This window comes from Chlorocebus sabaeus, chromosome 5 (genome assembly GCF_047675955.1).
Source record: "Chlorocebus sabaeus isolate Y175 chromosome 5, mChlSab1.0.hap1, whole genome shotgun sequence".
NCBI classification, from domain to species: Eukaryota; Metazoa; Chordata; class Mammalia; order Primates; family Cercopithecidae; genus Chlorocebus; species Chlorocebus sabaeus.
In genome coordinates this window covers 69,803,857-69,829,097 of record NC_132908.1, presented here as the reverse complement: position 1 = coordinate 69,829,097, position 25,241 = coordinate 69,803,857, and the positions used below count along the sequence as shown (strand labels likewise).

Genomic DNA, 25,241 nt, shown 5'->3' with positions numbered 1-25,241 from the left:
ACACCCCATTAGAGCATAAGCCCCACCATGGCAGGGCCTAGCTAGCCTTTGCACCTCCAGTGCCTACACAGTGCAGATGCTCAACAAAGGTTCCTCCAATGGGCCAGGCACGGTGGCTCACGCCTGTAATCCCAGCACTTTGGGAGGCCAAGACAGGTGGATCGCTTGAGCTCAGTAGTTAAAGACCAGCCTGGGCAACATGGCAAAACCCTGTCTCTACCAAAAACAAACAAACAAAAAAAATTAGTCAGGCATGTGCCTGTTGTCCCAGCTACTTAGGAGGCTGAGGTGGGAGCATGGCTTGAATGCAGGACATTGAGGCTGCAGTGAGCCATGATCCAGCCACTTCACTCCAACCTGAGTGACAGAGCAGACCCTGTCTAAAAAAACAAAACAAAAAAATTCCTCAAATGAATGAATCAGTGAATTAAGCCAGGATCAGGAATGAGGACACTTCCGTTCTGGTCCTCCCTGGCTGTGTGGTCCTGAGCAAGTTGCTTACCTTCTCTGTCGTGTGCCTCAGTGTCTTCTGTCCGCAGAAAAGGATTCTACTCTGCCATGCCCGTGTGTCTGGAAACACTGTGTGTGGGTTCATTTCCCCCACAGCAACCCACGCACACCTTCCCCATAGTGAGGGCTCAGATTATCTGCTGGAGCAAAGCAAGACAGCAAAATCGCTTTGAAAACTTACAGACATTCCGTTGACCTTCAGAACTTTCCTGCTGGGCGAGGCACTGGCTGATTGTCTGAGTTTCTTGAGGTTGTTAAGCCTCCTTCAAACCTTTCTAGAAAAAAAGATGGAGTAAAAATAAATACTTATTCTTTCTAGGTCCCAGAAAAACTCCAAGGAAAAGGTGGCCCCTAGAGGTCTGTACTTTTTTTCTTTGGGTTCAGAGCGTTCAGTGGAGCGGGGCTCGGTGCTAGCCTTGCCTGCTCTAGCCTCCCTCTGCGCCCCTAAATCTTTCCAACCCGAAGAAAGCAGCCCAGGGTCAAGGTGTCTGCAGCATGGGCGGGAGGCGCAAACAGCGGCCATAATGGCAATGTCCGCCCGCACGTTTGAGGCTTGCTGCAGGCCAGCGCGGCAAGTGTATTATTATCCTCTTTCATCTTCACGGCAGCCGTATGAGGAGGGTGCTATCGTTGTCCCCATTTCATAGGAGAAGAAATTGAGGTTCACAGAGGTGGCGTCCTCTGATCTGGATACGACAGAGGGAGGAGAATAACCAGGTGTCGGTGCCTCAGCAAGAAAGGCCGGTTACTCTGCCGACCCCCTAAATGGTAGGTGAGGGGGCCAGAGAAGAAACGGCAGAACATCGAAGACCTGGTGCAAAACAGGGCTCCACAGAGGAATGAGGGACCCTGTTCAGAGCTAAGTGGAGGCAGCTCTTGGAAACATACCATGCTGCTCTGCGGGCTTCCCCAACCCAGTTCCTTTCAGCCACCTCCTGATACACTTATGACACAGACACATACTCGCTCCTGTGTCTGCCCAGCCGTGGCTCCTGTGGTCTCTGCTTTGCTGAACCGTGCCATGCATTCATGGTGCCAGCTCTGAGCCCCCACCTCCTGCCCTAGCCTCGGGCTTCTGGAAGCTGCAGATGCACCCAGGGCTGAGCTCAGCTTTCCACCTCCCCGTCTGACTCTACAAAGCCTCCGAGGAGAAGAAAGTGACTTTGCCTTCTCAGTCGACAAGAAATTGCACCTCAGCGATAGGAGAATAGCCAGATCGCTGCAGGGAGTAACCAGGAAGAGAAAAATTCCTCATTCTTCCAACTCAGAGTATCATCAACTAGATGAATGTCTTTTTTGCCTAGAAAGCCCATCTCCCTCTCCCTCACTCACCTACTTTAGCCGGCCTCACAGGAACCACGCTCTTCTGAAATTCCAGTTCTCCTAAGAAGCTTTACAGACATCCTAGAAGGAAGATAACCACCCCATTCTAGGATAAAAGGGAACTCAAGTCTCACTCTGCAAGCCCATTACAATCACGTCTTTTCCCTGCAGACAAAAATACATAATTTATCTCATGTGATTCTTGCCATACAATATTTACTGTGGCATATTCTTCAGTCGAGAGTGCCTCTAAGTTTATTCAGAATTTAAATTCTCAGGGGACCCTAGGAGGAGAGGCTGGGAAAAGCCTCCCTTCGCAACCCCTCGCAGTGGCCAGGGTAAATGCTCCTTTATTTTCTCTGTTGCGTTTGTAATTCCATTTGCCCTTGGTGAAAGCTACCACCTCCCTTCCCATTCGAGTTGAATCTTCTCTATGGGAATCTTCCTCAATGGCTTTAGATCAAATTTGGACCTTGACTTTAGGTCAGTGGTTTTCAAACTTTGCTACACAGGAAATCACCTGGGAGTGTAAAAAAAAAAAAAGAAATCATGGTGCTTAGTTCACACCCCAAACAAACTGCATCAGAAAGTCTAGAGGTGGGGGCCAGATATCCATATTTTTTTAAAGATCCCTGGGTGCCAGGTACCTGTAGTCCCAGCTACTTGGGAGGCTGAGGCAGGATCACTGGAGCCCAGGAGTTTGGGGCTGTGGTGTGCTATGATCACACTTATGAACAGCACTGAACTCTAGCCTGGCAACACAGCAAGACCCTGTCTCAAAAAAATAGGAAAAAATCCCCAGGAGATTCTTTGCCGCAGCAACGTCTAGGAGGCATTGCCTGAGCCCTGCCTGATTTCCCACCCACAAATGCCTCCTTCCCCATCACAGCACTGACCAGTGACCTTGACTATGCATTCAGCTCAGTCCTGGTCTCTAGACCACCCAGGCTGAAGGCGTGAGAATCAAAAGGACCTCCCGCTACTTATGTGATCTCGCAAGTCAGGCTGTGACCTCGGGACCTGGTTCTGATCACTGCACTTTTCCCACAGATTCATTCCCACCTTAGACACGGGTTCTAGTAATGGAACTCAGTCACAACATTTATGCTGCCCTCATAGTGACTAGAGGACGGGCTTTCCATACAAAATCCTGTTTAATTATAATAACCCACTTTGCAGATGAGATGAGTTCAATAACAGTCTCAAAGTCACACTGTTGTTAAGTACAGCAGAACCAGGCTTTAAATCTGCATCCACAGGCCTCAGAGCCTCCTCTCTTCATTACCAGGTGGGATGCCTCTCCTATCCTTGATCCCTGTGACCAAGTGTCAGGTGGAGTGGGGGGTGGGAGGTGACATCCCATAGGACAGATGCCCTGTGGTTCTCTTTTTTCTGGGCCCTTCTGTTTTTGTTTCCTAGGACTGTCATAGCAAGGCACCACAAACTGGGTGACTTAACACAACAGAAATGTATTCTCTCGCATTTCCAGAGGCTAGAAGTGTGAAATCAAGGCGTCGACAGGCTCTGCTAGAACTCTGAGGGCGAATCTGCTCCCTGCCTCCCTCCTGGCTTCTAGTGGTTGCTGGCAGCCCACAGCGTTCCTTGGCTTGAACCCACATCACACTGGCCTCTGCCTCCATCTTCACGTGGTCTTCCGGGGTCTCTGTGTCTCCACGAGGCCTTCCTATAAGGACACCAACCACTGGATTTAGGGCCCACCCCAATCCAGTATGACTCAACTAATGACATCTGCAATGACCCTATTTCCAAATAAGGTCCCATTCTGGGGGAGTACTCCAACCCACTACACCTTCGGAACCCCAGGGACCCCGTTCTGGTTCTGACCAGAGCCCACCACTTGCCGACGACCTGTCACACTTCCGCCACCTAGTGCTTGCTCAGACTTTAGGGACAGATACAGAAGCTGCCAGCTTCTGCTCTCCTCTGTCCTCTCGGACCCTGTGCTAGTTCCTCCCAGTATTTTCTAGCTGCTGAATGTATGTTGTTCGTCTTGGATCTCTAGGTGCAAATGCCCTGGGGGCTGGACCCACACCCCTAGCTCCACTGGCCTAGACACCTGCCTGTGGGCCAGCTGGGAGAAGACATCCTCCACGAAGCCCCTGGCATGCCCACCCCACGCTCCCCTTACTATTTAGCGCTGAGATTGATTTTCTCTCTCTCTCTTTCCAGGAAATGGGTATATTGAAGGTAAAGAGCTAGAAAACTTTTTCCAAGAGCTGGAGAAGGCAAGAAAAGGCTCTGGCATGGTAAGCCCAGCCCTGTCTCCCATTGTCTGGGATTTTCCTGACCTATGCCTTTGAGCATGCTCTGTCCCAGTTATGTATGCCATAAACAGGCCTCATATCGCTGGTCTTGACACAGCATTTTATTTGTAAGGATAAAAAAAATAGGCTATCACCTAAGAGTACCCTATCTCAATATCCTTGGGTGTCTGGAATTGGGGGCTATTCATGAATGGACACCAGGGGTTGATGAACCCTCCTGCAAAGCTGCAAAGCTTTATGTCTGTGTATGCATATATTAATATATTTGCAGTATTTTTTTCCCTAGGGACAGAGTCCATAGCTGCCCTAAGGTGCTTAGGGGTCATGATTCCAGATTGGATGCCTAGGAGGTTTCAAGTGCCCTAATTCTAGACCGGAGTTTCTCAACCTTGGCACTGTTGGCATTTGAGGCTGAATAATTTGTTGCGGCGGCTGCCCTGTGCATTGTAGGAGTTTAGTAGCATCCCTGGATCTACCCGTGAGATGCCACTATCATCCTCCTTCAAGCTGTGACAATCAAAAATGTCTCCAAACATTGCCACATGTCCCCTTGGTGGGAGACTGGGGGCAGAATCGTCCTCAGAAGAGAACCACTGTTCTAGAGCAACACAGGCTAGAATCCCCCACAAGGAACTAGAGGAAAATTAAGGATTGCTCTCAGCCAGTATCTGAACCAGACAGCACTGGCTGGCCTCATTCGTGGTGGTGTCACAACCTTCTAAGCCTGCCCAAAGTGACTCCAGATCACATCCCAGCCCCTTAGTGACAGGAATGTTCCTTTCCCTGGTGCCAACATGGCACTACTGAGTTTGCTAAAGGCTTTTGGGGGAGGTATGTGAAATATTGCAAAGCTCAGGTGATTGGAACTAGTCTGCTGTGATTCCCGTGTCTGGTTCTGGAGTACATGGAGTCAGCCCCACACCCTCCCATCAACTCCCTCGGGTACTCTGGAGGTATCTCTACTGTCCCCTGCTGCGTGTCTGTTGGCCAATCCACGGTTTATTTGCAGCTCTTCAGGGAGCAGTTTGGGAGATGAGTCACAAATCCGTCAGTGAGCTCCTGGTTCAAAGCTCGGCAGAATGCCCCAATGAGAAGGAGGTCAAAGTGACGGGCTTAAAGGGTTGGAGGCGATTCATGGGTTTGTTTATCAACAGTTCTCCCGTCAACTCCTAGGATAATGAAGCCTGGATCACGGAAAGCATGGGCTTCAGAACTGACTCTGGGATCATGGGCTAGTTGGAGAAATGTGTTTTTATGGAGTGCTTTGCATCTGAAATCCTTCTCTTAGTCATTCCCTTCCTCAGATGTCATCGGGGTAATTTTCAAGTCTGTCAACAATCCCAACTGATGTCATCCAGGACTGGTTCTCAGAGCAGCTGTTATATGGTAGAAAGAATATGGGCCTTGGAAGCAAAAGCCATGAGTTCAAATTCTGACTATACTCCCTGGGTGCCCTCTAGAGGAGTCATCTCGACCTCCATTAGTGTGTCAAATGGAAGGGCTACTAACTTCACAGGAGCTACTGTAAAACTTAAAAAAGATGGCCACATTTGTGACAAGTGCCTGGGATCAGACTATGTACTTTTGTAAATATAAATAAATATTGATAAACAAATAAATATTGACAAATTGATACTAATTCCAAAAGTAAAAAGCAATCAGAGGGATTCAGGAGACTCTCATAAGTGATAGGATTTCCCTTGGCCCAGTCCTGGGGAGCACACAATTCATGTGGAAGTCATCAGCTGAGTGACGCAGGAGCATCAGCCATGCCAGGTGGGCTCATCATCGATTAGGGAGAAGAAAGAGCTCCTTAATGCAAATAATTAACCAGCACTATCTCAAATCAGGGGAAGGTTCGAGAGCTTCAGGTCTATATTTAAGATAGGCAGCTGTGGGCCTAAAGGAATGTTTTAAGTTCTTTGCTTTCTAGTAGTCAGAATAATTGGATGGACAATTTAAATTACCCTTTGGCTACATGATGACCTCCTCCTCATGTTCCTCCTGACATGAAAATCAGGAGTGAAAATAGTGTGGAATTGCCAGTTAGTCTTTAAAGAAGAACATGAGCAATCCACCTTGCTATAATGAAGTGCTAACCTATTATGGGGCACTGGATTAAGTTCAGTTTGATTACAAGCTGCTTCAGTAAAGTGTTGAGGCCTTAGTTCTCACATCTGAGTGACGGGAACAAGTCCAAACCTTTCCTATAGAGTTGTAGCTTAATTCTTCTCAAAGGCAGCAGGGCATGTTTGATTACGTGGTAGGGAGCATGGCCACGTGTCCTTTGAAATTTGTATGACTGAGCCTTGAAGAAGAGATGACTTGATTTGGAGGGGACCTAGAAAGGAAAACAACACAGCTGGGATCAATCAGAGCATCAGCAGAACCTGGTGCTGCACCCACTTATCCAGGATGGAAATGATTTCCAAGTCTGCTGCTCTGAGATCATGGTTCACATGAGATACAGCAGCAAAAATCAGCCCCCTTTGTCTTTCCACAGATGTCAAAGAGTGACAACTTTGGAGAAAAGATGAAGGAGTTCATGCAGAAATATGATAAAAACTCGGATGGGAAAATCGAGATGGCAGAGGTGAGCCCTGCCTCGCTGGTTAAGAGCTGTGTGAGAGGGGGCCTGGGTCCCTGTGCCTCTCCCAGGCATGAGCATCCTGCTGAGAATTGGAGTGAGGTGGGGGCCTCAAAGCTCTGGCACCCCCAGCACTTGGGCTGACCAAAGAGAATAGCAGGGGCTTTTCTTGTGTGTCACCCAAGGAAGGAGGAAGCGACAAACAATGACCAAAGATGGGGTGAAGACCTTAAATGCCCACAGGGGCCAACAAGTATTATAACCAAGTGGCAAGCCTAGCTGAAGACACTAGGGAGGCTGAAGACAGGTGAACAAGAGACTCCATGCCCCACCTAAAGACATCCAAAAGATAATTTTTAAAAGTTACATACATAATTCATACACATATAATCTATACATTTATAATTCACAGCAGTAATTTACATATATAAACATATTATTTGCATATAATTTACACGTATCCATATATACATACATACATTCATATATGCACACATATATACACATACACACATACATTCACACATACTCATATACAGGTGCATGTTAAACACCTCTGGTAATCAGTGACCACGGTCAAGGGCTCAAGAGTGCTGGCTGGACTCCGTGGCCCATGTCTATAATCCCAGCACTTTGGGAGACCAAGGCAGAGGACCCTTGAGGCCAGGAGTATGAGACCAGCCTGGGCAGTATAAGAAGACCCCGTCTTGACAAACCATATGGATAAATAAATATATAAGAATGATGATGGTGGTACAGGCATTAGGGCAGAGCTCCACCCAGGGTATATTGTTGGGATGCTGCCTTAGGTTGGGTGCCTGAGACAGAGATTTGAGTGGAAGTGGCTTACTGAGGCAGAACTCTCTAGAGAAGGGCAGCAGGAAAGGGCAGGGGATGGTGCTGTGCAAGGATGTGATCTCAACTGGAGCCTTGCCTTGGCTAGGCTTACAGGGACTCTGGAGTGCAGACTGTGCCACAGAGTGGGTCCCACCTTGAGGCAAGGGGGCTGATCTGTTGTACCCCTGTGTCAATCAGTCATTTGGATGCAGGCTGCCCCTCTTTGGGCAAGGAGGAGACCTGTGGAACTTCCCCAGCAGGGCAGCTCTGGTCTGACTGAGGGCAGTTCTCATGCAGGGGCAGGGGTGAGCTATTAGCAGTCTGACTTCATAGCAGCTGAGGGATGACCATTAGCCTAGTTACAGAGGAGCAGGGAGAGGCACCAAGAGCGGCCATTGTAGATGCCCATGCTGATATAAGAGGGCTTAAACCAAGAGTTGGCAGACTTTTTCTCTAAAAATACAGATTAAGATAAGTGTGTAGGGTTTGTGGGCCATCCAGTCTCTGCCTCAGCTCTTCAGCTCTGCCACTATAGCACAAAAGCAGCCACGGGTGTTATGTCAATGAGTGGGTGTGGCCATGTCTTATAAAACTTTACAAACAACTTCTGGGCCATACTTGGCCTGAGGGCCATAGCTTACCATGAGAGGCTTCTAAAAGAAAGGCCAGGGGTGGGGTTGGTTCCAGGTGGAAGCCAGGGCTCCTGCTCTGCAGTTCTCTTGGTTCTGTTCTCTGCCCTCAAAATACCTTCATCCTCAGGTTGTTAGCAAGATGGCCGCCGTAGCACGGCCGTAGGCATCACATCCACATACACCCACATACATCCACATTGAACCACATGCATCCACATACAACCACATCCATATATACCCACATACATCCACATGCACCCACATGCATCCACATACAATCATATACACCTGCATACATCCACATACAACCACATGCACCCACATACATCCACATACAATCATATACACCTGCATACATCCACATACAACCACATACATCCACATTCAACCACATACATCCACATACAACCACACACACCCACATGCATCCACATACAATCATATACACCTGCATACATCCACATACAACCACATACACCCACATACATCCACATTCAACCACATACATCCACATAAAACCACATACACCCACATGCATCCACATTCAACCACATGCATCCACATACAATCACATACACCCACGTATATCCACATGCACCCACATACAACCACATACATCCACATGCACCCACATGTACCCACATACAACCACATACAACCACATGTACCCACGTACAACCACATCCAACTACTTACATCCACATATATCCATATACAACCACTGTCCAGCTGCAGAAAGGGCCCTTCTTAAGTGCAAGGAAATGTTCCCAGAAGTACCCACGGCAGCCCTTCCCCGACATTTCATTGGTCAAAACTGGGTCACGTGCCTACTTGTAAGTCAATCACTGGCAAGAATGAGAGGCTCACACTTCACCAACGTAGACTCATCAGGATTGGCCTGTGACACAAGCATTCCAGGAGCAAAGAAGCAGGCAAGGCCGGTTGGGTGGGCAGCCAGCAGTGCTTACTGCAAGAGGGTACCTGCATTTTTCAAAAATCGAATTGTTGCAGTATCAATTTACATATAATAGCTGCATCAATTTGAAGTGTAAAATTCCTTGAGTTTAGATTTTAGGCCATGAAATCGCCACCCCAATGAAGATATAGCCTTTCTATTACCACCCCCAAAATGTTCCTCTAGCCTGGTGCAGGCCCTCTTACCCCAGGCAACCACCCATCTACTTACATTAGTTCTCATTTTTCAGAATTGTACATACATGGAATCATCTATTAAGTATTCGTTTGAGTCTGGGTGCTTGCATTTTAAAGTAGCACCACTTTCATCCCCTAAGGTTGGGGTGACTCAAAAGCACCTCTCTGAACATCCTTCTTTCCCTTTGAAGGACTGCCAGCACTGGTTCTCAAAGAAGGAAGCAAAATGCAATTCCCACACTGCCTTGCCACTGGCCCTTTCCATCCTTCTTAGGGGAAAGTCTGCTCTGCTCACTGGCAAGTCCCTATGTAACGTTAGTGTCGCTCTCTGTATCTTCACAGCTGGCGCAGATCCTGCCAACCGAAGAGAACTTCCTTCTGTGCTTCAGGCAGCACGTGGGCTCCAGCGCCGAGTTTATGGAGGTGAGGCCAAGGCACCACCTTCTTTCTAAGCATTGGGACCTGCCTTCCTCCTGTGTTCAGAGCCAGGCCCACCCTCCTGCCTGGTAATGGTCCCTGGGAGATGCTAAACCCCTTAGAACTCTGCTACTCAAAATATGGTCTGTGGACCAGCAGCATCAGTATCACCTGGGTGCCTGTTAGAAAAGGAGAAAGGGGCCAGGAATAGTGGCTCACGCCCGTAATCCCACACTTTGGGAGGCTGAGGCTGGCGGATCACCTGAGGTCAAGAGTTTGAGACCAGCCTGGCCAACATAGCAAAACCCCATCTCTACCAAAATACAAAAAAGTTAGCCTGGCGTGGTGGCAGGCACCTGTAATCCCAGCTATTCAGGAGGCTGAGGCAGGAGAATCACTTGAACTCGGGAGGCAGAGATTGCAGTGAGCCGAGATTGTACAACTGCACTGTCAGCCTGGGTGACAGAGAGAGACTCCATCTCAAAAAAAGAAAGAAAGAAAGAGAGAAAGGCCTGTAATCCCTACTCAAGGAGGCTAAGGCAGGAGGATCTTTTGAGGCCAGGGGTTCAAGACCAGCCTGGGCAATATAGTGAGACCTTGTCTCTACAAAAACAAAAAGCTACAATAGTGAACAGGATTTAAAAAAAAAAAAAAAAAAGATAAAAAACTTAGTGGGATATGGTGGTGCACACCTGTAGTCCCAGCTTCTCAGGAAGGTGAAGGCAGGAAGAGCAGGAGTTCGAGGCTGAAGATCACACCACTGCCCTCCAGGCTGGGCCACAGAGCAAGACCCTATCTCAAAGAAAAAACAAAAAAATAAAAGGCAGACAGACTCCCTGACTCAGTGAATCAGAAGCTCCATTTTAACAAGATTCCCAGATGATGCGTATGCACATTAAAATGTAGGGAATAAGATAAGTAAGCTTCGGTCAAGTACGCTTGAGAAATACTGTGTACATGCATCTCTCGTTTGGGGATTTGTTGTGGTCATTTGCATATTACAGGCTCTGAGAAATCAAGCAATAAAGAAAACTGTGCCGCTCAGTTTGGCTCCAGGATCTCATGCCACTCAATAATAATGTGTCTCTCCAAGTCAGAGTTCCAAGAAGCAGGCTTGGGAAAGATGGACTTTTGTACGATTCTATAGTTGGAAAAGTCCAGTGAGGATTCCAGTTTCTGGTATCTTTCACGTTTCATCTTTGATTATGATAAGATTTCAGTTTTTCTTTTTAAAATTAGCATTCCCGACTGGGCACTGTGCTCCATGCCTGTAATCCCAGCACTTCGGGAGGCCAAGGCAGGTGAATCACTTGAGGTCAGGAGTTTGAGGCCAGTCTGGGCAACTTGGAAAAACCCCATCTTTACTACAAATACAAAAATTAGCTGGGCATGGTGGTGCACGCCTGTAATCCCAGCTACTCAGGAGGCTGAGACAGGAGAATCACTTGAACCAGGCAGGCAGAGGTTGCAGTGAGCCGAGATCGTGCCACTGCACTCCAGCCTGGGTGACAAAGACTCTGTCTCATAAATAAATAGATAAATAAATAAATAAATAAAATTAGCATTCCCCTCTTGGCAATATAATTTCCTTAAGATCTTCATGTAAAATATGATGTTCAAACTCATGTCTCTTGAGTAATATTCACCTGATAAATGGAACCATATGAAATTGCTGATATTTAACGATTTTTTACTTACAAAATGTGGACATTCTATGTGGTTCAACCAAATATATTACTAATCCTGATGTCCAGCAAACTGCCAATTATTTCTTGCTCTCTTTCTGGGACTCTGCACTCTAACCCTTCAGTATGTGCATCCCTCAGAGTAAGACTCAACCCGTACCCACCTCACGAACTGCCTGCTCTGATAAATAATGACTGGCCTTCAACGTGACTCTCTTTGCTATTCATCGGGGTTAAATCCATTTCCAGCCACCGGTAATCCCCTCTCCGTGATCCACTGCCTGTAACAACTGGAAAGCTGGCCCAGAAACTTGCTTGCAGCAAGCTCCCCTTCTGGGCAGACAGTCAGTGAGAAAGAACCAGTTCTCAGGGTGGAAGAGTCATTTTTTAAGTGACAGCTTGCCTGAGCATCAGAGATGGATTTAATTTTATGGTGCCTTAAAAGATTTTTCTCCAGTTTTTTCAAGATGGCAAGATTCCACAAGCTGATAATTGACATTCTGGCTTCTGTTCTTAGTCCTTCGCTAGCCTGCCTGGGAGAAAAAAAGTTCTGTGCATCCTTATAACTTGTCAGGGTGTTGCTTTTGTATCAAGATTTCCAACTATAGAAAAAGGGAGCATCATGCCTGACTCCTTTCCTGATAGAGAGACAGCCAAAAATTGGCCTCTATTCCACCTCTGGTCTGGAAACAGGGATGGGGCAGCTTGTAGGGGGGCAGGGAGGCTTACAGAGGAGCTAAAAGCATCTCCCCGGACCCTTTTCTCTTTCTCTTTCTCAAAATCATTAGTGGCTTCTCTCTCTGCAGCTGACAGGATTTCTTTCTTTCTTTCTTTTCTTTTTTTTGAGACGGAGTTTCGCTCTTGTTGCACAGGCTGGAGTGCAATGGTGTAATCTCGGCTCACCGCAACTTCCACCTCCCGGGTTCACGTGATTCTCCTGCCTCAGCCTCCGGCAGAGCTGGGATTACAGGCATGCGCCACCATACCTGGCTAATTTTGTATTTTTAGTAGAGACGGGGTTTCTCCATGTTGGTCAGGTTGATCTCAAACTCCCGACTTCAGGTGATCTGCCAATCTCGGTCTCCCAAAGTGCTGCGATTACAGGCGTGAGCCACCATGCCCAGCCTCAGGATTTCATATTCTTACATGCATTTGTCCTTCTAAGCCCCAGCATAACTGCAGAGGAGACATGCCTGCCAAGGTTTCTGGGACCCCACCCTCCCACAGTACCGTCCCACTGTCCCCTCCTGGGGTCTGTTCCATTTGTTCCATTTTTACCAGCCGGAAGCCTGAAGTGGTCCCTCGGTAGCCCTGAAAGGCTTGTGCTCTCAGGTAGCTCCCATCCCAGCACTCAGCACAACTTCTCACTTTAGGGATGCCTCAGGATTTCTTTGAGATTTCACAAAGCCCAGGTCTCTTGAACTCTCTTCCTCGAATGAGAAGAGAAAGGACACACTGATGATGATGAGCAAAGTGCTGGATGGGGAGAGAAGGCAGGCGGGGGAGCCCAGAGCTGGCATCCTGTGGGGGTGCATGGTCGGGAGTGGACCCGCTGGCAAGATAGCTTGGAAAAGCAGCCACTGGTGCTTTGCTCTGTGCAGGGACTGGGGTTCCTTCAGGTTATTGCCCTTTTAGGCAACTTGGAGGGGGTGTCTTCCTCTTCTCAGTAAAGACTCAGCTTAGACGAACTAAACTCTGATGCACTAAGTGCTTGAGGGTTGTTGGTGAAGTCATATTTGGAAATCCTCACATATCTTTTAGTACCTTTTCAAGGGCAGACTTTCTGGCCATGGGAAGGAATATTTCAAAGTCTAAGGCATTTTTCTCCAGGGAAAAGACACTCTTGTAATCAAATACCATCGATCTGAGTTGCATGTAGTACAAATCTACCCTTTTCTTGGGATTTGCTCCTGTCTTGTAACGACAACAGCAAAAAAAATCAGGACCAAAATTTCTGAACCCTGTCACCATAAAAATTACATAACCTTGTTTGCTGATGTTTAAAAAAATACCTTTTCCGTAAAATGTAACTAAACTCTAAATGTCCATAAACTCTAACACTCCTGACAATAAAAGGGGCACATGCGGTGGAGAAGAGGGGGAGGCGGGGGATAAGCTGTAGGAGAAGGATTGGTGGTTATTGACTCTCAGAAAATCAAGTGTTGCTGGTCTTCAGGTGTGCAGTTTGGAGCTGGGGGAGAAGGGAAGAAAAGTCAGGGGAACAAAACTTGAAAGAGAATCTAGGAGCCAGGCATGGTGGCTCATGCCTGTAATCTCAACACTATGGGAAGCTGAGGTAGGAGGATCACTTGAACTCAGGAGACTGGAGATCAGTCTGGGCAACATAGTGAGACCCCATCTCTACAAAAACATAAAAAATTAGCTGGGTGTGGTGGTGCACGCCTGTAGTCCCAGGCACTTGGGAGGTTAAGCTGGGAGGATCACTTGAGCTTGGGAGGTAGAGGCTCCAGTAAGCTCTGGATGCCACTGCACCATAGCCTGGGTGACAGAGTGAGACCCTGTCTCACAAAAGAAGAGGAAGAACAAGAAGAAGAAGAACAAGAAGAAGGAGGAGGAGGAGGAGGAGGAGGAGAGGGGGAGGAGGAGAGGGGGAGAAAGAAAAAAGAAAGAAAAAGAAAAGAAAGAAAGAGAAAGAAAGAGAAAGAAAGAAAAAGAAAGAAAGAAAGAAAGAAAGAAAAAGAAAGAAAGAAAGAAAGAAAGAAAGAAAGAAAGAAAGAAAGAAAGAAAGAAAGAAAGAAAGAAAGAAAGAAAGAAGGAAAGAAAGAAAGAAAGAGAAAGAAAGAAAGAAGGGAAGGTGGGAAAGAGGGAAGGAAGAAAGAAAGAAAAAGGAAGTAAGGAAGGGAGGGAGGGAGGGAGGGGAAAAAATCTTAGGAATATGTGGCGCCAAACAGACCAAAGATTTAGGGGAACATGGTTCTCCAGGCATCTTTGCCACAGATGTGGGCAGTCCCCTCCCCTGCACCACTGCCCCTCCTGTGGTTCTCCCTCGTCTCCACCAGATGACTTGGTAAAAGGCAGGGATGTCACAGCAGTTGTATACAGGACCATTGAATGAGTTACTTATTGCTGTGTAATAAACTACCCCTAAAACTTAGCAGCCTGAAGCAACAAGCATTGATTACATCCCACTTTCTATGGTCAGGAATTTGGAAACAGCTTAGCCGCATGGTTCTGGCTCAGGCGCTCATGAGATCACCGTCGAGATACTTCCCCTCATTTCCTTCTCTGTGACCTTGAAGGGTCTGGGCTACATCATCTCTATGTCTCTGTCCCCTTCCGATATTCTTGAAGCTCAAGACTCTGGCTGGCCCATTAAAGGGGAATGGAAGGCAGGCAGGTAGATTCTGATACGTCTTTGCAAGGAGTTTGACATTCCCATTGTTGCAGGCTTGGCGGAAGTACGACACAGACAGGAGTGGCTACATCGAAGCCAATGAGCTCAAGGTAGGATGGGCCTTGGGGAGGGTGTGAGGCCAGAGTGGCGGTGGGCTTAAGGTACCTGGGGAGGGAGGAGATGTTGGATGAGGGGCATGGGTTTGCGGACTGCTTAGGAATACTCAGACCTGGCACTGAATTGTTGAACTTGTTCATAGAAGTCGGGAAATCGGTAACATAGAGCCGCCAGGCTGTAGAGTTCAACCAAACCCAGCTCTTTTGCACCTCTGTGCTCGGGACAGGTGTCCTCCAGGCAATTCCAGAAGATTGGCCTCTGGCTCCTAGGTCCACCGCCAAATTCCTCTGACTATCACCCAGTGATTCCCCAGGCACTGCTTAGCTCCATATACTGGGCTCCGAGGAGGCAGAGTCAATATCTAGCGCCTATTCTGTGGGGCAGGGTTTGACCACCAGCTAGTAAAGCCTTTGAAGTCACTCCCCAAGAGTTAAGAATTATGAGGGCCCTGAGTCATAGAACTGGTAGACCTGAAAACACACACACACTCACCCACACACACACACACACACACACACACACACACACACACACACACACTGAAAGACTGTCTGAATGAGCAAGTAAGGAAATGAATGAGGGACTGAATGCATGAGTCAGGAGTACTAAAGAGACCTTTTGTGTTGCAGGGATTCCTGTCAGACCTGCTGAAGAAGGCAAACCGGCCATATGACGAGCCCAAGCTCCAGGAATACACCCAAACCATAGTGAGTGGACAGAAGTGTCCCTCTCCCCCAGGGTGCAGGACTTGGTCCCCAAGGCACTGGGGCTCTGGTGTGCAGGGTCTCTGTTTGATGATTCTTCAGGGCAAGCACTTCAGGGGAAGTGCTTCACAGTGGCAGCTGGCAAAAAGGGATGCTAGTTCGTGGCTTCACATACCCTTTGAGGTCCTGGGTGTGAGCTGACTCGTGGGCCAATGTGAGCGTCTGTCTCCATGGCAACCTCTGCAGCTCCAGGAGAGGATGATCTTGGAGAGAGTGAGCCTTTAGTGCCGGCCTGCTGTGCCCCAGCGGCCCCTGTCCCTGAGGAGGGGAAAGATGAGCAGTGAACGAGTCCCTGTGATCCCCCGACGGGACCCCCGTGACTGATTTAGGCCATGTTGGTCCTTGGCCCCCAGGGACCTCAGAGGAAGCATGAGCAGGTGCTACCTGTCCTCCTTGCTGTCCTCTCCAGTAGAAGGGGATGTCAGGTCAGAGAAATTCACAGCAAATAACCCAGGCACCTCCTTCTGTCCCCAACAGCTACGGATGTTTGACTTGAACGGGGATGGCAAATTGGGCCTCTCAGAGATGTCCCGGTAAGCACCTCACCCCCGGGGTGATACTGACTCCCGCAGGTCATTCCTGTGCTACGATCCATCGCTGAGATCCATTGGTGGGAAAGTGACAGGTGCGGGTGTCAAGAAGCTCAAGACAAAGCGAGATAGAATTGTGACCGTCGACACCTCACCTTGTCTGTCTCCCTCATTTTTGACCTTCCCCCTGATTCCTTATTATGTATGAAGTGCTCAGAAATCGTTTCTGTAACTGCAGGCGCTGCCTCTGCCTTCCCCTCTCCCGCTTGCCCTTGCCTGGGCAGTCTCCTCACCTCTGCTCTAACATTTTCTCCCCAGACTCTTGCCTGTCCAGGAAAACTTCCTGCTTAAATTTCAGGTAAAACTTTGCTTTCCTTCCTTCCCCCTTCCCTCATCCCTCTGAGCCTGGCCCTGCACTCTCCTTCCCCCAATGCACCACACACTACACACTACACACACACCACACACACACAAAACACACCACACATACAACACACACAGATCACACACAGAGACTACACACCACACACACACAAAACACACCACACACAACACACAACAGACCACACACACAACATACACATCACACACACACACCACACACATACACAGAGACATCACACACACACTACACAGAGACCACACATCACACCAACACAACACACATCACAGCACACACCACACACACCACACACATACACAGACACATCACACAGCACACACACAGCACACACACACCACACACACACCACACACAGACCATATGACACACACACAACACCCAGACCACACAACACATACACAACACACACAGACCACACAGCACACACATATACAGACACCTCATGCACACATCACACGGAGACCACATACCACACACACCACATACTACACACACAACACACACACACCACACACCACACATACCACATACACATCACACACACAACACACACACACCACACACCACACATACCACATACACATCACACACACAACACACACACACCACACACACCACATACACATCACACACACAACACACACACACCACACACCACACATACCACATACACATCACACACACAACACACACACAACACACACCACACATACCACATACACATCACACACACAACACACACAGACCACACACCACACACACAGACCATGTACCACATACACACAACACACAGACCACACACCACACACACATACACACATTACACACCACACACCTACACAAACACCTCATGCACACTCCACACAGAGACCACACACCACATACACACCACACACATTACAAACATACACACCACACAACACACACACATCACACACACCACAGACACACACCACACAATCATAGACACCACACCACACATCACACACCACACATATACACAGACCAAACGCACACCACAAACACTACACACACACCATACCACACACACACCACACACATTACAAACACACACACCACACAACACACACAACACACACACATCACACACACCAGACACACACCACACAATCATAGACACCACACCACACATCACACACCACACATCACACATATACACAGACCACACGCACACCACAAACACTACACACACACCATACCACACACACGACACACACACCACACACATAAACACACACACCACTGCACTTCTGCTTCTGTCTTTAATACCCTGGTTCTTGCAGGGCATGAAGCTGACCTCAGAGGAGTTTAATGCGATCTTCACGTTTTACGACAAGGTAAGGCGGGAGTCGGCATGGGAGGGAAAATCATAAGCCCATCAGCCTGGCCAGAGGGCTCAGCTGCATCCATGGGAAGAGACAGCTTTCCAGGGGCGGCCTGGGCCGTGTGGTTTCTTCCTGCCGCACCTTCTGCTGTATTAGAAGGCAAATGTCATTCTCCACCGGTGGCCTATGGAGCCCAAGGGGTTGGTTTCTGCAGAATGCAGCCAAGGATCGTTGGGAGAAGAGGACTGTGCTTAGAACTAGGGTGTTACCACGCTGTCAGGAGCCAAAGGGAAGAGACACTCAAAACTGCCCTGGTGCCAGATCACAATTCTGCCCAGGGCCAGGTCTTTCTCTGGGAAGTTGGAAGTTGGATGACCTCCATACCCACCCCTTCCTTGGCTGTCCCCTGCCCACATGACTCCAGTGGTCTTCTTCATAACCAAAGTATTGGAGGTATACTTTAAATAGCCCCCAGACTCAGGGAGTTAACCACATGCTTCTTGAACCTCACTTATATTTTCAATGCAGATGAAAAGCACCACAATGAAAGGCTACCCAAAGCTTGCGCCCACTGCCACCTTCCTGCCATGACTGGTCAAGGCAGAAGGGACACATTATTTTGTCGTTACACGATCTGAACACCCCGTTTTGCACAGAGTAATGGAGAGGCTAGACTCTTAGACATCCCTGCAATGGGTCGGGACAATAAGGGCTCAGGCTTTAGAACTCTGGGTTGACTCTGCTCCCATCCCCAGGACGGAAGCGGCTACATTGACGAGCATGAGCTGGATGCCCTTTTGAAGGATCTGTATGAGAAAAACAAAAAGGTGAGCAGCTGGGCCTGAGGCCTGGCCACCGTCCCCAGGGCACGGGAGAGGCTTCTGCGGGAGAAGAGGGGAGAGGTGCCTGGTTCTGCTCTCTGCTCCCCTCTGATCTGCCACAGCAAGGCAATAGCCATGTTGTGGTTTTGCTTTAGGTTTTTAAATTTCTGGTTGGTTGATTAATTGATGTTTCTCTTTAAAATTTAATTGCGGCAAAAAACACAGGGCAGAAAGTTTACCATCTTCACATTTTTAGTGTACAGTCCAGTGGCATTGAACACATCCATAATATTGCACATGCATGGCCACCTGCTCATCCTGCAACGCCAAAACCTGTACCCATTAAAAAATAACTCTCCATTCCCCTGTCCCCCATCTCCTGCCAACCCCTCTACTTTCTGCCTCTGTAAATTTGACTGCTCTAGGTACCTCATGTAAAGAAGATCGTATAATCTTTCTGTGCCTATTTCACTTTGCATAATGTCCTTGCAGGCTGATCCATGTTGTGGCAAGTGTCAGAATTCCCTTCCTTTTTAAAGCTGAATAACGCTGCATCATATAAATATACCACATTTTGTTTGCCCATTCTCCTCTGTGGACGTTTGGGTTGCACCCATCTGCTGACTGTTGTGGGGGATGCGGCTGTGAGGCCATGACAGTGTTGATGTGTGAAAGTGTTAGCCAGATTGCCAACCAAAAAACACTTTCCACCCAAAGAGAGATTTTGGAGGACAGGGGCCAGTGAGAAGGGAAGGGCTAGTCTGGATTGATGAACTGCAGAATCAGGAGCTGGGGGAGGGGTTAAAAGGAGCCACTGAAGAGTTTGTTCCTCTCAAAGAAAAGGCAAAGAAATGAACTCCATTATTTTGCCTGATGTTGCCTCCTGGGAATACCCCGGGAGACCCTCCCAATGGGCGCAGTTTGGTCCCTGGGTGGAGGAGTTAGGTGGAACGGCAGCCAGGAGCCAAAACTTTGCACCTGTCTTCCTTCACCACCCGGAAAATGTCTTTCTCTGAGCAAATGGTTTTGCTGCTTTCTTTAATTAGATAATGAAAGCTCCACAATTCCTTGAGTGGTCTCACCGCCTTGGCTGACAAGCAAGAGCTACATTTAATGCTCAATTTCAGGAAAAAATTATCTGCAGCCTCTGAGTCTGTTTATTTCTCTTTCCAAGTGCTTTCTGATCTCTTTGTCTTAAATATCATCCTTCATTTGTTTCATCTTTTTTATTTAAATGTTACCTACAATTACTCTTGAAAAAGGCAGAAAATAAATAATAAGGAAGCAGATACTTCCCGGGAAGAAGGAAGTACTCACCAGGTGTTTGAACTCGGCAAACTTTTTTCTTGGCACTAAATTCTAGGAGAAAATTATGTGTGTGCCCTGATGTATCCAAGGAATGTTGGGCACCATAGTGGAAAATATCTTTACGTGTAATTGTATGAATGAGGCATAGTTTGTCTTCATGAGACTCTGCCTTATACGTGAGGTGGATAAACCCTGAAGACATGCATTAAATCTCAGAGTGACCCGAATTTCCTGGTCATCAACTCACTAAGCTCTTCCTTAGTTCACACAAAGGACAGCTTGTGGTGCTGCACAGCTCGACTCCAGGTATGGAAACAAAAGATTCTGCTGTTGGGATGCAGAAGCCACTCTGAGGGTCAGACAGCAAGAATATTAACAAAGCTGTTTACCTGAGAGCCTTCCACCTGTACCAAGTTTCAGATTTGGCGCCTGAGGATTGAGAGAGTGAATGAGTAGAAACAGAGAGCTGCATAACTCTAAATCACAGCACCTGTGCTGGAAGGGAAGCGCCATCTTTTGTAAACCCACATAGATGCACGCATTCCATTTGGATGGTGCCTGCATGGAGTGTGATAAGGGTTTCTGACCAGATTAATGTTTGAGGTACCTAGAGGGCACAAGCTGATGGGATTGAACTTCAGTATTTCTCACCACTCCTGAGGCCGTGGCAACTTGCTAGAGCCTTCCCCAGCTTTAAGTGAAACTTATAGGAAGCAGCCCCTCCCCCCATGCTGCTAAATCTCTCGCTGCCACAGTTCACTGTGGAAGTTGTCCCAAGCTTGGGGTTGATAGATGAGGTCCCTTCCTTGGCTCCTGATTAAGTGGCAGATATCTCAGGTGCACACCAGTGTTATGTGACATTTCCAAGAACATCACAACTTAGGGAAAATGCCTCTCAAAGCTAGACATGCTTGCAAAGTGCCCTTCGGTTTTCATGGCACCAAACCAGAAATTAATGACATAAAAAGAGAAGTCCTGGCACAATGGGAAAAAAAGACTGGCCTTCAAGCCCTGAGAAAGAGGTGACAGAATATGCACAGTGAATCATTAGACTTCAGGGCTCATGATTAGATTACAGATATTCATGAGCATGACTGTACCTCACTTTTATTATTAGCAGGATGGAGATAATGACCCATCAGCCTAGAAGGGAAAAAAAAATTAAGTATCTGCCAACATTTTCAGTACAAAAGAATAAAAGTAAGAAGAACTGGGTGTAGTGGCGCCCACCTATAGTCCTAGCTGCTTGGGAGGCTGAGGCAAAAGGATCGCTTGAGCCCAGGAGGTCAAGGATGCAGTGAACTGTGATCACACCATTGCATTCCAGCCTGGGTGACGAGAGGAAGACCTTGTCTGAAAAAAAAATTAAAAAAAAAAAAGTAAATAAAAAGGGATGGAGTGGGGGAGGAGAAGAAGGAGGAAAGAAAGAAAAGGTTGTTTATGTGATTTTCCAGTGTTGATGATGACCTTGCTATATTTCAGACCCATTGGTTATTTGTATCTGAAGCAATGATTGTAAAGCAGGGATTTAACATCAGGTATATCAGGTGTTGGTATTTAATATGAGTCTCCATTTATATGAGACAATGGGCATATGTTCGTGGCTCACCTGTCTCATTGGCCCCTAAACACCACAAGAAGCCAGTGAACAAGAAGGAGGCTAGCAAGCTTTATTGTTGGAGAAGCTGGGATTTAGAATTTGTTGCTTAAATAGTGGCTGGGTGCAGTGGTTCACACCTGTAATCACAGCACTTTGGGAGGTGGAGGCGGGAGGATCACCCGAGGTCAGGAGTTCGAAACTAGCCTGGCCAACATGGCGAACCCTCATCTCTACTAAAAAAAAAAAAAAAAGAAAGAAAAGAAAAGAGAATGCAAACATTAGCTGGGCATGGTGGCAGGTGCCTGTAATCCCAGCTACTCGGGAGGCTGAGGCAGGAGAATCTCTTGAACCTGGGAGGCAGAGGTTGCAGTGAGCCAAGATCGCGTCACTTCGCTCCAGTCTGGGCTACAGAGGAAGACTCCGTCTCAAAAAAAAAAAAAAAAAAAAAAAAAAAAAAAAAAAAAAAAAAAAATTCCTTGCTTAAATAGATGAGACCTAGGAAAGAGTACTCCAGGAGGCTGGAAGGCAAGACCAGGGAGCTTTCCTGGCATTCTCTTCATCACCAGCAGGGAGCCAGATTGGTCTCGAGTTAACAAAGGCCCAATGAGGTCGAGGAATATATACAAGTTATATGTAGATCATGACTGTCACAATAGCTACCTTTTATTTTTCAAGTGCTTGCTGATGTGGCTTATATTCATTCCCTCATATAATCATCGCAACACCTCAATGAGGCATGAACTTTTAGTGTACCCATTTTACAGGTGAGGCAGCTGAGTCTCAGGAAGGTTGACTACCTTCCCCAAAGCAGTGCAGCCAGTAAGTGAACGAGAGGCTTTAACCTCCATCTGTCTGACTCCAAAATCCGTGCTTTGCATTCATCTAAGCCACTTATCCTGGGATGAGATGAGGGAAAGTTGTGGGCGTTTGTGAATGTGGATGTGGGCTCCTTGGGTCAGGGCCATCCCCTGAACCTGCTCTTACCCTCTCCCTGTATCTCCTAGGAAATGAATATTCAACAGCTCACCAACTACAGAAAGAGCGTCATGTCCTTGGCGGAGGCGGGGAAGCTCTACCGCAAGGACCTGGAGATTGTGCTCTGCAGCGAGCCCCCCATGTAAAGTGGGGATGGGGGCTGCTTCTCCACCTCCCCCAAACCGTGCTCCTGCTGCCCTGATGCCTCTACCCAGACCCAGAGACCATGAGCGCCCCACCCCCACCCCCACCCCTGCAGCCTGCACACACCTGCCTGCAGAGCTGGAAAGGAGAGATGGAGGATGGGCCGCTGGGGGGCTGTCCTGAGCCCCCTGCACCCACCCCTGCCCAGGCAGACTACTCTGCCTCAGTGGATCACACACACGGAAGGTGATGGGGGCATGGGTGGAGGATCCCTAATTCTCTTCGCTGTGATGCATGAGCTCCCTCGCTGTATGATTTAGGCTTCTATGTCCAACAGAGTGGACTCTTCCCTCTCGCTCCCCTCTGCCGGTCCCCCATGCCACCACCCACCCCAAACTTCCAGGTTCCATCCGCCACCTTGCTAATGGTGTAGCTGTCCTCTCAGAACGCCTGTGTGTGGAGGGCGCCCGCCCTTTCCTTGCCTTTTTACTTGGCGTGCTCCTTTTCTCTTTAGGTTTCTTGTTTACCAAAGAAGAGTTTACAGACAATAAAATGGAAAGGTTCTGCTGTGGAAGCTTACCCAGTCCTGTCTCGTGGTCAGCTTCTCTCTGCAGCTAGCAGCTCTGCTTGACAAAGGGAGGGCCTATTCTCACATGGGTGGAGGAGCGTAATGGGACCCACCTAAGTGGGGCATAGGACCCTCAAGACTCTAGGGCTTTCACTCACCATTCATTGCCTGTCTCTTCACCAACCTGAGTCACTTCTTTGTTTCATGTTTGTTTCTGTATCTCTGAGATTATAACATAGCTTACAAGTTCATGGAAGTCTTACTACAGGTGGTATTAGTATTGTGCTCAACAGTTGACCTGGAGTATCTTTCTTAATCCTTTGAGAGAGGTGCTGTGATTGTCTCTACTGTCCAGGCAAGAAAACTGAAGATTAAAAAGGTTTTGGGCCTGGCGTGGTGGTTCATGCCTGTAATTCCAACACTTTGGGCGGCCAAGGTGGGCGGATCACCTAAGGTCAACAGTTCAAGACCAGTTTGGCCAACATGGTGAATCTCCGTCTCTACTAAAAATACAAAAATTAGGCCGGGTGTGGTGGCTCACACCTGTAATCCCAGCACTTTGGGAGGCTGAGGCAGGCGGATCACAAGGTCAGGCAATCGAGACCATCCTGGCTAACACAGTGAAACCCCATCTCTACTAAAAATACAAAAAATTAGCCAGGCATGGTGGCAGGTGTCTGTAGTCCCAGCTACTCAGGAGGCTGAGGCAGGAGAATAGCATGAACCTGGGAGGCAGAGCTTGCAGCGAGCCGAGATCATGCCACTGCACTCCAGCCTGGGCAACAGAGTGAGACTCTGTCTCAAAAAAAAAAAAAAAAAAAAAAATTAGCCAGATGTGGTGGTGCACACCTGTAATCCCAGCTACTTGGGAGGCTGAGGCATGAGAATCACTTGAACCTGGGAGGCAGAGGTTGCAGTGAGCCAAGATTGCACCACTGCCCTGCAGCCTGGGCAACAGACTGAGACTCTGTCTCAAAAAGTAATTTAAAAAAATAGATAAGTAAGTCAATATATAAATAAAAAGGTTTAGTAATGAACCCTGGCCAGTTTGGGCAGAGCCAGGGTATGACTTCAGCAGATTGGATCCACTTTATACCAATGGGGTCCCTACCACTGGGACTAGGTGATTTCCACCAAGCAGGAAGGACCTCCAGCCAGAAGCTCTAGACCACCAGAACTTAACTTCTCCTCCTCGAAGTGCAAGTTACCCAACACCCGATCACATGCCTCTTGGTGTAGGGCCAGCTTGGGTCCACAGAGCTCTTAGATCCTAGAATAGAGAGATGACTGATTTTTTTTCATGCTGTCACATATTGATTGTCTACAAGACATATTTTAACAACACTACCTCATTTAATCCCACAACAGTCCTACAAGATGGATACTATTTTCAGATAAAGGAACTAAGGCTCAAAGACATTAGGGGATGGGGTCAGGGGAAATTAGGGACTCAAATTTATTTGCCTCACTCATGTCTCAGGGCCCCACGCTTCCCCCACTGGCATCCTTACCTTGGGGTAGGAGCTTTGCCTCTGCAAACTTGCAGCCCTTGTCAGTTCAGCCATATCTGCCCTTGGACCACAGGAGACGAGGAACTCCTTCCAGGTCATCCTAGAGGTCTTCTTAATCTTCATGTATGCTCTTAATTGTATATTTGAAGTTTTAAAAATTCTCAGTTGGTCAAGGTGGCTCACATCTGTAATCCCAGCACTTTGGGAGACCAAGGCAGGTGGAGGGCTTGAGCTCAGGAGTTCGAGAACAGCCTGGGCAACATAGTGAAACCCCTCTCTACAAAATATACAAAAAATCAGCTGGGCATGATGGCATGCAAATGTGCTCCCAGCTACTCGGGAAGCTGAGAGTGGGAGGATTGCTTGACCTG

At 47.9% G+C, this 25,241-nt stretch overlaps 1 protein-coding gene across 1 annotated transcript in view; it reads left to right on the top strand.

The window, feature by feature from the left end:
- CALB2 (calbindin 2) overlaps positions 1 to 23,375 on the top strand; it is a 32,769-nt gene extending 9,394 nt beyond the window's left edge. Inside the window, exons 2-11 of the mRNA XM_007993713.3 lie at positions 4,024 to 4,100; positions 6,622 to 6,711; positions 9,669 to 9,749; positions 14,837 to 14,893; positions 15,530 to 15,607; positions 16,142 to 16,197; positions 16,513 to 16,552; positions 17,902 to 17,955; positions 18,699 to 18,770; positions 22,677 to 23,375. Coding sequence (XP_007991904.1) covers positions 4,024 to 4,100; positions 6,622 to 6,711; positions 9,669 to 9,749; positions 14,837 to 14,893; positions 15,530 to 15,607; positions 16,142 to 16,197; positions 16,513 to 16,552; positions 17,902 to 17,955; positions 18,699 to 18,770; positions 22,677 to 22,793 — 722 coding nt within the window. The 3' untranslated portion in view covers positions 22,794 to 23,375. The remainder of the gene's footprint in view (positions 1 to 4,023; positions 4,101 to 6,621; positions 6,712 to 9,668; positions 9,750 to 14,836; positions 14,894 to 15,529; positions 15,608 to 16,141; positions 16,198 to 16,512; positions 16,553 to 17,901; positions 17,956 to 18,698; positions 18,771 to 22,676) is intronic.
- Positions 23,376 to 25,241: the final 1,866 nt, after the last annotated feature.